The sequence below is a fragment of the Leptopilina boulardi genome, unplaced genomic scaffold (genome assembly GCF_019393585.1).
Source record: "Leptopilina boulardi isolate dan_hultmark-lab unplaced genomic scaffold, ZJU_Lbou_2.1 LbouV2_386, whole genome shotgun sequence".
Taxonomy (NCBI): domain Eukaryota; kingdom Metazoa; phylum Arthropoda; class Insecta; order Hymenoptera; family Figitidae; genus Leptopilina; species Leptopilina boulardi.
Genome location: NW_026137958.1, coordinates 978,542 through 993,496, shown reverse-complemented (window position 1 = coordinate 993,496; position 14,955 = coordinate 978,542). Strand labels below are relative to the sequence as shown.

At 30.1% G+C, this 14,955-nt stretch overlaps 2 protein-coding genes across 2 annotated transcripts; both read right to left on the bottom strand.

Annotated features, from left to right (window-relative positions):
• Positions 1-9,343: 9,343 nt before the first annotated feature.
• LOC127288402 (uncharacterized) lies at positions 9,344-10,523 on the bottom strand. The gene is made up of 5 exons (XM_051315815.1): positions 10,437-10,523; positions 10,274-10,354; positions 10,036-10,134; positions 9,697-9,786; positions 9,344-9,572 (listed from the first exon to the last, which is right to left on the bottom strand). Exons 2-5 carry the CDS (start codon positions 10,352-10,354, stop codon positions 9,492-9,494), a joined length of 351 nt encoding a protein of 116 aa, XP_051171772.1. The 5' UTR covers positions 10,437-10,523; the 3' UTR covers positions 9,344-9,491.
• A 286-nt stretch (positions 10,524-10,809) lies between these two features.
• Positions 10,810-14,154, bottom strand: LOC127288401 (uncharacterized). Its single transcript, XM_051315814.1, has 5 exons — positions 13,934-14,154; positions 11,586-11,672; positions 11,461-11,502; positions 11,133-11,236; positions 10,810-10,982 (listed from the first exon to the last, which is right to left on the bottom strand). Exons 2-5 carry the CDS (start codon positions 11,670-11,672, stop codon positions 10,850-10,852), a joined length of 366 nt encoding a protein of 121 aa, XP_051171771.1. The 5' UTR covers positions 13,934-14,154; the 3' UTR covers positions 10,810-10,849.
• Between the last annotated feature and the right edge of the window lie 801 nt (positions 14,155-14,955).

Sequence of the window (14,955 nt, the reverse complement as noted above, 5' to 3'; positions counted from 1 at the left end):
ATGGCCCGAGGGACGAATTGGAATCCTAAAGTCGCGGCAATTACAAGCAGTGTTTCTTATTAATGAATCGAGCAGCAAATATTCCGATCATGTCATGAGAGCTCTCGCATATATACGAGTAGAACAATTAAAATTAATTGTCTTCAGACTGATTGGCTGAAAATATTTTCTTTTTATTAGCCTCAAGCTTTGTATGCCTAAAGTTCAAGTTGATTATCAAAAAAGAAATATTTAAAAAAAAAAAGAAAATTTGTATAAATTTTCTTCTTACTTCTATTATTGTTTTTCTTATGTTATTTAATTTTGATTTAAAAAACTTTCAACGATGATTTATAAATAAATTGATGTTATATATATATATTCAAAAGTGTAAATGCGAATTACATCTTTATAAAGTGATTTCGTCATTGATCTTTACTTTATACTCTCGTATGGTGGTTTACGGTTGAAATCTTTTTGAAAATGGGCGTTATTTTCGTTTCGTCCACTGGGTAATTGCGAGGCATTTAATTAAGAACGATGCGTATGCGGCTTTTTTCTCTTTCCAACACGCGTCTGATGGTTTGCGAATTCAGTGTGTGTGCGGCGCTGCAGGCTCTCTCTTTCTTTCTTTCTCTTTCTTCATGCAGGTAAATTTGGGCCTCACCGGGAGGATACTTCAAAAATTACAGGCTACCTTCGTTTCGGGTTCCAGAATCTTTTTCGCCTCGGGTTCGAAGTAGTCCCTCAACAGAGAAAGAAAGAGAAAGAGTGAGAGAGAGAGAGATTGAAGGAGGGGTGCTAATTCGTGCAATGCGAATTTCAGATTAGAAAATTGTCGGTCCTGCCATCGCGGTGATTAAGGCAGCGTAATTAAGCGATCGATCGAACAGGGGCATCATGAGAAATCAAGGCAGAGAGTCGCGTCTTGGTGGAGTCCCCTCGAGGCCATTTATCGATGTTGCTTCTTTCTAACGTCTCTCTTTTTCCCCCAACAACTACATTCAGATCATCGAATTCCAAGCTGCAATTCTCTCTCTCTCTCACTCCCTGTGTACATTAATAAAACATTGGCTCTCAATTTTTAAACGTCTGCAAAAAAAAGGTACGACTTTTCTGTAATTTTTTTTAACGAAAAAAATTTGATTCAACAAAAAAGATTTAGATAGTAGAAGAAATATACGATTTCATGTGGGAAATTATCTGAAAAGAAAAAAAATTTGTGCTTTGTAATAAATTTTCTGAGATAGTCTCCACTCTTATAGTATTCAAAACTGATGTCAACTGTGGGAGAAAAAAAGTTACACCATCTGGTGGCGTAAGTGTGGAACTATGAATTTTCAAAGTTTCACACTTACGCCACCAGATGGTGAGATTTTTCTCTCGCACACTTGAGATTTGAATACAGAGAGCTGATATTCTAATATCAAAAATCAAAACACACAATTAAATTTCAGATTAATCGCATAGTAATATAAACTTTTTCGCAGGTGAAAGGTATAAAAAATCATTAATAAAAGTTTAATAAAAATATTTTAAAAATTCATAAATTAAAATTACATCCACTTTATTATAAAGCAATAAAAATTTGCGGTTGATTTAATTAGAGGAATAAAAAATGAGATCTGTTTTAAAAAAGAAGTAAAATTTGAATTTTAGTTTCCTCAAAAGGCCTGTAAAAAAAACAAGAAGAGGGAGGGGGGCAATAAATCAAAACTTTCTCTGAAACTTTGAAAGGGCTATATAATAGCGTATATTATTTTGTATATATATATATATATATATATATACGGGCAGCAGACGAAAATTCAGTTGCTTCTATTGGGCTCCAATAAGACGCTGTAATTGGACCTTAATAATCTCGTCATGACTTGGAATTGCTAACCAATCAGGTGAAGTTGGCGCGCTCTGTTATTATCCGCGACGATTTAATTACAAAATTAATGTAGCCCATTAAGCGCGAGCAACCACTACGCATTGGGGTGAAAAAGAGAAAGTAAAAAAATAAAAAAAAGGGAAGATACAGGTGTAATCCTTAAATGAAAAGTTACATTCTATGGGTTTATTCATTTTATTCAAGAGGCGACTAAATTTTCTAATAATTTAAAATTTTTGTTTTATATAATAGAAAATTTTTTTGGAAAGAGGAAAATTCGATGGTTTATGATTTTTGAAAGAAATAATTTCAATTAATCAAAAAAAAAAAAAAAAAAAATGAAAGGCTTTGCGGTTTTAATTAGAGGATTATTTAAGTTCATTGTGTAACGCATATTTAATAGACAGGTTTTATCGGATAAATGTTTGTGCGGTACTAATATGTCTCGTAAAATACGTTTGCGGTTTAATGTTACTTTATATAGTATGACATTAGATAGGAAATCAGCCCAATGCGAATATGATAATAAATGACTTGAAGCGCGCACGCTTTAGTAAGGTAAATTTTAATTAAATGCGTAATTTGTCTTGCGCTTCATATTATCGGAGATTTCATGTATACATATACGAGAGAGTGTATATATAAACTTTCTGTGGTTATCGCGTTCACTTATATTTATATATATATGAGATGAGAGCGCGGTCCGTTGTTAATCGAAATCGGCGCCATTGCCTTACTCAGATGATTCTCAGTCTCTGTTATTATACGATAATGCACGCCAAATTCAACCAGGTATTATTTTATGAGGCTACTGTAGCATAGAGCATTATTTTTTCTTGCAGCATCATTTTTTTTCTTCTTTTTTTCTTATACAACATGTACACGAATTAATTTGATTTAAATAATCGTTTACTGTTGTCTTATCAAATGAATACTTTATTTGCATATGTATATTTTATTTATAAAACTATTTTTTTTATCAAAATAATTATTCATTTATGAAAATATTAATTTTTTATTAATATATTTATTTTTAATATCAAAGTAATATTGTTTTTTATAAAAATAATACCGTTTCCTTTGTTACCGGTTTCTATGGTACCATTTGCTTTGGTACCAGTTGCTATGATACCAGTTACGTTAGTAACGCTTGATTTGGTACTGGTTTCTATGGTACAGTTTGCTTTAATACCGGTTGGTTTGGTACCGTTTGCTATGGTTCCAGTTACTATATGGTACCGGTTACTATGGTACCGGTTACTATATAGTACCGATTACTATATGGTAGCACTCTCTATGATACCGGTTACTATATGGTACCGGTTACTATATGGTACCAGTTGCTATGGTACCGGTTACTATATGGTACCAGTTACTATATGGTACCAGTTACTATGGTTCCAGTTACTATATGGTACCGGTTACTTTGGTACCGGTTACTATATATTACCACTTTCTATGATACTGGTTACTATATGGTACCAGTTGCTATGGTACCGGTTACTTTGGTACCGGTTACTTTGGTACCGGTTACTATGGTTCCAGTTACTATATGGTACCGGTTACTTTGGTACCGGTTACTATATGGTACCGATTACTATGGTACCAGTTGCTATATGGTTCCGGTTACTATATGGTACCAGTTGTTATGGTTTCAGTTACTATATGGTACCAGTTACTATATAGTACTACTTTCTATGATACCGGTTATTATATGGTACCAGTTACTATGGTACCGGTTACTATGGTACCGGTTACTTTGGTACCGGTTACTATATAGTACCACTTTCTATGATACCGGTTACTATATGGTACCAGTTGCTATGGTACCGGTTACTATATGGTACCAGTTGCTATGGTACCGGTTACTATATGGTACCGATTACTATGGTACCAGTTGCTATATGGTTCCGGTTACTATATGGTACCAGTTGTTATGGTTTCGGTTACTATATGGTACCAGTTACTATATAGTACTACTTTCTATGATACCGGTTATTATATGGTACCAGTTACTATGGTACCGGTTACTATGGTACCGGTTACTTTGGTACCGGTTACTATATAGTACCAGTTTCTATGATACCGGTTACTATATGGTACCAGTTGCTATGGTACCGGTTACTATATGGTACCAGTTGCTATGGTACCGGTTACTATATGGTACCGATTACTATGGTACCAGTTGCTATATGGTTCCGGTTACTATATGGTACCAGTTGTTATGGTTTCGGTTACTATATGGTACCAGTTACTATATAGTACTACTTTCTATGATACCGGTTATTATATGGTACCAGTTACTATAGTACCGGTTACTATGGTACCGGTTACTTTGGTACCGGTTACTATATAGTACCACTTTCTATGATACCGGTTACTATATGGTACCAGTTGCTATGGTACCGGTTACTATATGGTACCAGTTGCTATGGTACCGGTTACTATATGGTACCAGTTGCTATGGTACCGGTTACTATATGGTACCGATTACTATGGTACCAGTTGCTATATGGTTCCGGTTACTATATGGTACCAGTTGTTATGGTTTCGGTTACTATATGGTACCAGTTACTATATAGTACTACTTTCTATGATACCGGTTATTATATGGTACCAGTTACTATGGTACCGGTTACTATGGTACCGGTTACTTTGGTACCGGTTACTATATAGTACCACTTTCTATGATACCGGTTACTATATGGTACCAGTTGCTATGGTACCGGTTACTATATGGTACCAGTTGCTATGGTACCGGTTACTATATGGTACCGATTACTATGGTACCAGTTGCTATATAGTACCGGTTGCTATGGTACCGTTAGCTTTGGTACCGTTTGCTATGGTGCCAATTGCTAGGATACCAGTTGCTATGATACTGGTTGCTATGGTACCGGTTGCAAAAAAAACCTTAATTACTTTTGCTGAAAAACATTTTTAAAAAATCAGATTGTAATTCTTTTTTAAATTATTCCTCAAAGAGCAATATTATTTATTTAATTCAAATAAAAATTAGCTGGCTTCAAGTAAATATATTTATTTTAGCACATAGTCAACAATAAATGATTATTTAAATCAAATAAATTTTTATTTTTCAAATGAAAAAAATCACTGATTTTTGTCTCATTATCAGCCGCCCAAAGGAATCGATTCGAAATGAATTTAAAATGAATATTAATATTTAATTAGGGCAAACATAATGTTACTTTGCACTTTTTTTGGTTCTTGTATGTGTATTAATAATCAAAGAGGTTACCGTTAAGTTTTTTTTTTTTTTTTTTTTTTTCACTGACAGGAGAGATCGGTGTCATAATCCAAGTGAGATTTTTACCAGGTTGCAGCAGGCTTCCGAAAGATCTTAATCGCGACAATCGAAAGTCGATGCGGCACAGTATAGAGAAGGGATACCATCGTTAAAATGTATATCTCTCACAGAAGTGTTGTTGGAAATGCCTTTAGACCACCCTGAAAATTGTATTAGGTTGGCACCGATCCCACCTTTACTTTTCTTCTTTATTCATGTAATGACTTAAAGGTGAAGGGGGGGGGGGCAGGCACCAAGCAAACGATTATTATACTTGGACCAACAGATTTTACACGCTGCATTTTTTACCGTGAAAAGATTGTCAGTGGTGAAAATTAGAAATCTACGCTTTGATCTCCTTTTTTCAAAACAAACTCGGAAATTCTCTATAAAAAAAAACAAATTTTTATACATTTATTTTTTTTTTTGTTTCATTTCAATAATTTTTTTTAGTACTCAATTTCGAGAATTTCAAGTACCTAGGTGGATAATTTAAAAAATTTGTCAAGGATGTAAAAACAAAAATTTTTTATTGTTGAAAAATAAGATCTACTTTAATAGCCATGATTCCGTCGATTAAAGCGCGCGTGGTTGAATCGCTCAAGCAAAGCAAATCATCTTTTTTACTCTTTTTTTTTTATTGACACAAATTTTTGTTGTGATTTAATAAAAGTTTTAATTTTAAAAAATAGTTTTTAGAAAATTATTATTTTTATTATTAATAATAAAAATGATATTAATTTACTTGTCGCGTGGCCAAGTAGAGAAAATATTCTTTCTCTTTTCATCTCTTTCCACGCGCTCTCTTCCCCTTCCATTGCGAACCATTTCTGCGTAGGGAACTACAATTAAAACCACTTTAATTTAACCGCGAACAATGTTTAAACACAATTCGATTTTTATCAAAATTTTTAACTAAATTATTAAAAAAAAAAAACTTTTTATATCATAATTTTTTTTTTTTCCAAAAACATTCGTAATCATTCAAAAAAAAAAGGTGTCGATTATATAAACCTCTAATTTTGAGTAATATTTTACGAAAATATTTGTACAGAAAAAAAGTGGTGGGTACACACAGTAAGAGAGAGAGAGAAATTTTTGAGGGAAAAAAAATGCCAGAGGCACTTGCACGATATTCTTGAAAAAAAAAGAAAAAAAAATTGCACACACCAACCCCGAAAGTCCAAGCAGACACTTTCCGAGTGGTCGTTAATCTTCCTCGGGCATTTTGCTCTCCAGACAACGGGAATTGGAGCATTGTGTGTGCGGGTACATGCATGTGCAAACAATCTGAGCATTCGCGATCTCTTGAGTTGTGCCAAGTGGAGCCATAAAATTATATATTGTGTGCGGTAGCTTGGCACGGCTCTCATTGCGGGTGTGCTTCAGGCGACGCAATATATTCATAATTTGCAAGCACACATTTGTAAATCTCATCTCTTTCCAATTCCGAAAATAAATGTTTTCGTGTGAGTTTAAATTCTCGACCTCCCAACAATTTTCAATCTTTATTCCACTTTCTAAATTTTCTCCATATTTACGTATATATATATATATATATATATGTACACTGAAAAAAAATTATTTGTTTCACATAATCTGTTACTAGATTATTATCAAATAAATATTTACTTAAACCAAATAATTATTATTTGAGATGGTATTTTGTTCAAATACAGATATTATTGGTTCAAATACAATTTATTTAATTGAAATAAAAATTATTTGATTCAACTAAATATTTATTTGATAATAGTCAAGTAATCAAGTATTTTAATCAATAAACCCAGAACAATAAAATAATTGTCTCAGAGTAAAAATAAACATTAATTTGATTCAAATTGATTTTTATTTGATTTAAATAAATTTTTATTTGACGTAATTAAAAAATTTTATTTACGCTAAATAAGTAGGCTAGTAGGCTGTGAAACAAATATACTAGACCTGTGCAAAATAAATCGAACCGAACTGTTCGAATTTTTACGCCGAGATCGAATGTCGGAAATTCGACATTCGAGTCAGCCCAGTTCGAATTATAAAAATTCGACATCCGAGTCAGCCCAGTTCCAATGTCGAAATCCGACATTCGAGTCCGTCCAGTTCGAATGTCGAAAATCCGACATCCGAGTCAGACTAGTTCGAATGTCGAAAGTTCAAAATTCGAGTCAGGGTCATTAAAAACCGAAGAAAATTCGATTCGATTCGAACATTGCACAGCTCTAAAAAAATCCCTTTCAAAGTAAAAAAAAATTAATCAGCATGTTTCTATTTTTTTTTTAATTAAAACAACACGTATTACCTTCAAAAAAAACCTACCAATTGAACCTAAATTGCAATAGAATAAGAATAATCAATTTTTTTCGATTTTGTTAGATAGAATGTTTTCCTGGAAAATGAAAAAATCCATTTTAAAGTCAAAAAAAAATTAATCAGCATGTTTCGATTATTTTTTTACCTTAAAACAACACGTATTACCTTCAAAAAAACCTACCAATTGAACCTAAAATGCAATAGAATAAGAATAATCAATTTTTTTCGATTTTGTTAGATAGAATGTTTTCCTGGAAAATGAAAAAATCCCTTTTAAAGTCAAAAAAAATTAATCAGCATGTTTCTATTATTTCTTTACCTTAAAACAACACGAATTACCTTCTAAAAAAACCTACCACTTGAATCTAAATTGCAATAGAATAAGAATAATCAATTTTTTTTGATTTTTTTAGATAGAATGTTTTCCTGGAAAATGAAAAAATACCTTTTAAAGTCAAAAAAAATTAATCAGCATGTTTCTATTATTTTTTTACCTTAAAACAACTCGTATTAATTTCAAACAACACGTATTACTTAAAAAAACCTACTAATTGAACCTAAATTGCAATAGAATAAGAATAATCAATTTTTTTCGATTTTTTTAGATAGAATGTTTTCCTGGAAAATGAAAAAATCCATTTTAAAGTCAAAAAAAAATTAATCAGCATGTTTCGATTATTTTTTTACCTTAAAACAACACGTATTACCTTCAAAAAAACCTACCAATTGAACCTAAAATGCAATAGAATAAGAATAATCAATTTTTTTCGATTTTGTTAGATAGAATGTTTTCCTGGAAAATGAAAAAATCCCTTTTAAAGTCAAAAAAAATTAATCAGCATGTTTCTATTATTTCTTTACCTTAAAACAACACGAATTACCTTCTAAAAAAACCTACCACTTGAATCTAAATTGCAATAGAATAAGAATAATCAATTTTTTTTGATTTTTTTAGATAGAATGTTTTCCTGGAAAATGAAAAAATACCTTTTAAAGTCAAAAAAAATTAATCAGCATGTTTCTATTATTTTTTTACCTTAAAACAACTCGTATTAATTTCAAACAACACGTATTACTTAAAAAAACCTACTAATTGAACCTAAATTGCAATAGAATAAGAATAATCAATTTTTTTCGATTTTTTTAGATAGAATGTTTTCCTGGAAAATGAAAAAATCTTGTCCTGTGCAAAATAAATCGAACCGAACTGTTCGAATTTTTACGCCGAGTTCGAATGTCGAAAATTCGACATTAGAGTCCGTCTAGTTCGAATGTCGAAAATCCGACATCCGAGTTAGTCCAGTTTCGAAAGTTCGAAATTCGAGTCAGGGTCATTAAAAACCGAACAAAATTCGATTCGATTCGAACATTGCACAGCTCTAAAATATACGTTTATTTAACTCAAATATATTTTGTATTTAGTTCAAATAAAACATTTCTCTGGTTGCGGTGCCACAATCTTAGAATATTTTTAATCTTGTATTTTTTATTTTAGTAAACATTAAGTTGAAATGAGGCAAAATTTTTTAATTTATTTTAATGATTTTTCATTAATCAGTTCATTATTTATTAATCGAATCAATAGTTTCTATATTTTAAATAAATAATTTCAGTATTGAAAATAAATAATTTATGTATTTAATATAAATTAATTTTTAATTTTAATTGACTTAAATAATAATTATAAATATTTATTTGATAGTCAAGTAAAAGATTATTGGAATCAAATAAATTTTTTATCCAAAAATAATTTTATTATGTCCTTTTTAAAAATTTCAAATTTTTTTTCTTCATTTTCAGGTAAGTTTTACTATTGTCCGGCCGAGAGCAGAATGATTTCTCATCTAAGGGTAAATAAAATTAAAAAAGAATTTTTTTTCTATTTTATCTTTATTATTATATATTAACTTTACAGAATGAAATTTTTGAAAAATTTAAATTTTATTTCATTCTTTGGTCCGTTTGAATATTTTCAAACCGTTTGGACAATATAAAATTGTCCTATTAGAATTGAAAAGCTCACTCATCCCTGCGCCTCTCACAATGTCGCCTTCTTTCATTGCAGCGGTGGTTGCGACAACAATCTCTGTCATTCTGACACTGAATTAAAACAAAACAATTTTTAAATTAATTAGAAATCAATTATTTATCAAATTTAAATTATTTATGAATAATTTGGTTTTACATCTACATAAATTATTTTATACATTTATAAATTTCTTACCCGTTTTCCCTCGCAACCTCCGTCATCTCTTCTTGCACATTTCCTCTCATGACATCGGAGATTCCGACAACAATTTTGATCATTGCGACACTTGAAATTGCAAAAATAAATGTTTTATAAATTATAGTATTTTGAAAATAGAAAATTATTTTTGAGGTAAAATTTATTTTTAATTAAAAAAGGATTTTTATAACAAAATTTTTTACATTGTACTAAAATTTGATAATTATTTAAAATTATTTCAAATTTTGGTATTTAATAAAAGAATTATTTTGATTATATTTTCAATTGAGTTATTAAATATTTAACATGAATTTTTAATTAATAAATTGTTCTTACGCGTTGTCCCTCTCTTTGGCAATCACCTCCGCCCTCTCTCCTTGCACATTTTCTATCTTGACATCGCAGATTCTCACAGCAATCACGATCGTTTCGACACTTTAAATTAGTGATAAAAATATTTTTTAATTTCAGTGGGTTTGGAAATAAAAATTATTAAAGACAAAATTTCTTATTAATTAAATAATAATTTTTTATAATTTTGAGATCTTTAAAATAGTAATAATTAATAACTTACACGTCTGCCTTCCTCTTCACATTGACTGTTGACTAGGACGAAAAGTCCAACACACAAAAGTAAAAGAGTGCAAGATTTCATCTAATTAAAAAAATTTTATTTTATTTTAAATTCAATTAAATTGAGAATTTTTTTTTTTTTTTATTAAGACAAGTAATTTTACCTTTCTTTATTATTGTTGAAATTGATTGTCTTCTTCAAAGCAAAACCTGAAATTGATGTCGAATAAAAATTTCTCACAGTTTATATACCTACTCAGAAAAAATTTTTAATTATTCATTACATTTTATTATTGTATAAACAATTTATCTTACGTTTTAAAAACTGGAATGTTGTTTTTAATTTTTTTTCCTTTTTGGAAATTTTAATGTATTTCAGTTGTTAAATTTAAGTCAATATTTAATTAATTTTTTTTCATTATCTTCATTTTTGTTTGTTTTTTTTTTCTCTTTTAACTTGTGAAATTATTTTTATCCTTATTTAAATGTAAATTTTTATTTCATTTTGGAAATTTTTTTTTGAAAGAAACAATGCAATGTTTTTAAGATGATTTAAGACTTTTATTTTATTTTGTAATTATTTATCAGGAGAAGTCACTATTACAGTTAGAGACGTCAGATATGTAGATACAGTATTGGAAGTAATTGAAAGTTCGGATTTTGGAGTAACAGGATCGATTTTGTCTGCTATAAAAATCGTTGATACTTCACTAAGAAATAAAAAACGTTTAATTGATTAGAAATTTCACTATTCTAATTAAAGAAAAAAAAAATAATTTAAAAAATTTTTTAATGAAAATTAAATTTCAACTTATATTTGAAATTTTTTAAATTTGAGTAATAACAGTGTACGAATTTACCATTTCTTCTCAATGCAGTCTTTTGATAATTGACAAATTTTATGGCTCGTCTTAGGAAACACATCGCATATAACATTGTGACAGCATTGGCGTCCGTTTATACACTTGAAATTTGAAATTAATTTTTTTTGTCAATTATTACCGTATTTTTGTTGTAAAAATTATTATAATAATTTATAATTATAGACACAAAGTTTAAAATTTCAAACAAAATTTTTTTATATTAGGTTTCTTTTCATAATAAATGAAAAATCAAAATTTAAATGTCAAATTGAATTATAAATAATTTAATTGAATTAAAATTTTCTCTAGGAAATTTTCTTATTACCGGACAGGTGATAGTATAACAGCACTCATCAGAGGACTCACACTTGAAATTAGAAATTAAATGTTAGCACAATGTTTTCAAAAAAAAGGCAAAATTTTAAAATTTTTACTATTCATAATAATTACCTTTTCTTGTAAATAGGAGCATCCCTTTCCTTGATTAAACTTAACGAAAAGTCCAATAAACAAAAGTAGGAGAATCCAAAATTTCATCTAAACAGATTTTATTTTTTTTCAATTAAAATTTTATTAAATTGAGAATTTTTTAATCTGTTTTTTTTTTTTATTAAAAATATTTAATAATAGTGATGTTTGATTTAATTTTTTTTCTTTATTTTTGTTGAAATTTCATTCAAAATTTCGATGTAATTATTCAAAAATTTTTCTTATCTCATTCTATCGTTATATTTATAACTTTTAAAATTTCACATCTGAGTAAATCGTTCAATGTCCCCTTCAACGAATCATGATGGTGCTAAATTAAAAATTCATTAATCGTTTGCTTTTTAAGTATAGACAATAATTTGTAATTTTCATTCGGAATATATTAAGAGATAAAATTTAACGACTTGAAAATGCATCAGGAATTAAATTTTGAACTGAAATTAGATTTTTTTTAAATGATGAAAAAAATGTTAATTATTTCTGATTTTTTCCACAGTTTTATTTAATGACTTATACACATATCATTGATCTTAAGTTCCTTCTTCGTTTTCTTTTTTTTTTTTGAAAAAACATTTTGGCATGTTAGAAACGAAAAAATATTTTTTTTAAAGTTGTCGATAAAATATTCAAAAACAGAAAATAAAGAGACAAGTATGAAGGAGCGACATTTATATATATATAATCTGATGAAAAGTAAGAGACTTTTAGTTTTGGACCACCCAGAACAATATGCAAATGGTTACAAGGACGCTTTATTTGGGAAGAATAACGCTTCGCGATCGATGATACAGGCGCTAATTGGAATTATTGGTTTATCAGATTTAAGTAATTAAGAACGGAAGTTGGTTCACGATACAGGTGCAATTAAGTAATTAGGAATGTGTAGTTTTCGAAGAGGCACTCTTTATCCTTTTTGAAGTAGGACACCCTCAAGGATCGTCGCAGATAAATATATTAAATCCTTTTTGGAGCCTCTTTTTTGAGGGGGGGTATTTTGATTTGCCATTTATACAAATACTGATTGTAAAACAAGTTTATAATTGGGATTAAGGGACAAAAAGAGTCAATATAAAAAATTCGAAAATTGTGTAAAATTTTTCAAAAAAAAAAATGTTATATTGAACAAAATATTTATTGTTATTTTTAAATTCAATGTTTTTAATTTTGTTATTTTATTTATAATTTTTCTTTAATTGCTTTTTTTATTTTACAATATTTTTTTTAGGATTTAGTGACTCAGGCCCGAAAGCTTTATAGTTTCGCTTTTACGTCCATCCGTCTATCGTACACTCGAATGAGTTCAGTTACCATAGCATAAGCGGCACCATAGCGCTACCGGTACCATATAGTAACCAGTACCATAGTGGTACCTGTACCATATAGTAACCGGTACCATAGCGCTACCGGTTTCATATAGTAACCAGTACCATAGCGCCAGCGGTACCATAGCATGACCGGTACCATAGCTCTACCAGTACCATAGCGGAACCGGCACCTTAGCGCTACCGGTTCCGTATAGTAACCAGTACCATAGCGCTACCGGTACCATATAGTAACTGGTACCATAGCATAACCGGTACAATAGCCCTACCGGTACCATAGCATAACCAGTACCATAGCAACCAGTATCATAGCGCCACCAGTACCCTATAGTAACCGGTACCATAGCATAACCGGTACAATAGCGCTACCGGTTCCATATAGCAACCAGTACCATATAGTAACCGGTACCATAGCAACCGGTTCTATATAGTAACCGGTACCATTGCGCTATAGGTACCATATAGTAACCGGTACCATAGCGGTACCTGAACCACATAGTAACCGGTACCATAGCGCTACCAGTTCCATATAGTAACCAGTACCATAGCGCTACCGGTACCATATAGTAACCGGTACTATAGCATAACTGCAACCATAGCGCTACCGGTTCCATATAGCAACCAGTATCATAGCGCCTCCGGTACCATAGCAACCGTTTCCATATAGTAACTGGTACCATTGCGCTACAGGTACTATTTAGTAACCGGTACCATAGCAACCAGTATCATAGCGCCACCGGTACCATATAGTAACCGGTACTATAGCATAACTGTAACCATAGCGCTACTGGTTCCATATAGTAACCAGAACCATAGCGCTACCGGATCAATATAGTAACCGGTACCATAGCAACCTGTACCATAGCGCCACTGGTACCATATGGTAACCGGTACCATAGCGCTATACAATTTTTAAAATAAAAAAAAGTTATTAAAGAAAAATTATAAATAATAATAATTTTTTTACTTTTAATACCGAACACTTACACTGTAATACGAACACCTACACCGTAATATTGTAAAAATATATGTCACTTTGTAAATCAAGGTAACATTAATCAAACTAGAAAAAAATACTAATTAATTAAACAATTACAAAAATATTATTGAAAGACAAAGAAATGAACATTTAAAAAAAGAACGTTAATGTGCTCAACATAACAGAGTGCGGTGAACTAATATGAAAATATGCAAATAACTAATGGATAAAAATATAAAAAGTAGATGTCAATAGTATAGTTTATTAACCATTGCTTGATTTTTTTAATGAGGTTATAACATATTCGAGATAAAAAATGTTTTTCTTGTCTCTATCAGTTGCGTGTTGAAGTTCAAAGATCAGAGATGTTATATGACTTGACTCTTAATTGGTTTGAGTCCTATATATATATATGGAAGCATCAAAAGTTAATACAAGGCGCGTTTACGATGGCAAAAAACTATCGAATGAAATTTGAGAAGAGCTTACTGACGATAGTTGATAGGTTATATATATTGGCGGCGAATGATCAAACGCGACAAAACCGTATAGGGCTTGAAAATCATTTTTTTTTTTTTATTCCAAAGATTGTTAAGAATGAGTTTTCAGGTGTAGCAGCTACTGGCTATTTGACGGTATACGAAGTCGAGCATATAGGTTAGAGTAACATGATATTTCGTAGCCATGTTTTTGCTCAAGGGCTTCTGCAATTTTTTTTTTTTTGACACCTGAGAACAGCTTCTTGGAAAAACACGATTATTTTCCATTTAGGAAATATTTTACCTTATGCTTTTAAATACATTAAGAATTTTAAATTAGAATTTCTTTTAATATGCTTTTATTATTGAAAATATAATTATATTTTATTTTAACTAGAATTTTTTTTTATTCGAAATTTAAAAATGGGATACTTTATTTCTATTGGCAGGTAACATACTAAATTTTCGAAAATGAATCCTATGGAAACATTTAATAACTCTAGCACTCGTTATTTGAGGCTTAAAAAATAATTTAAAATGAAATCATAACG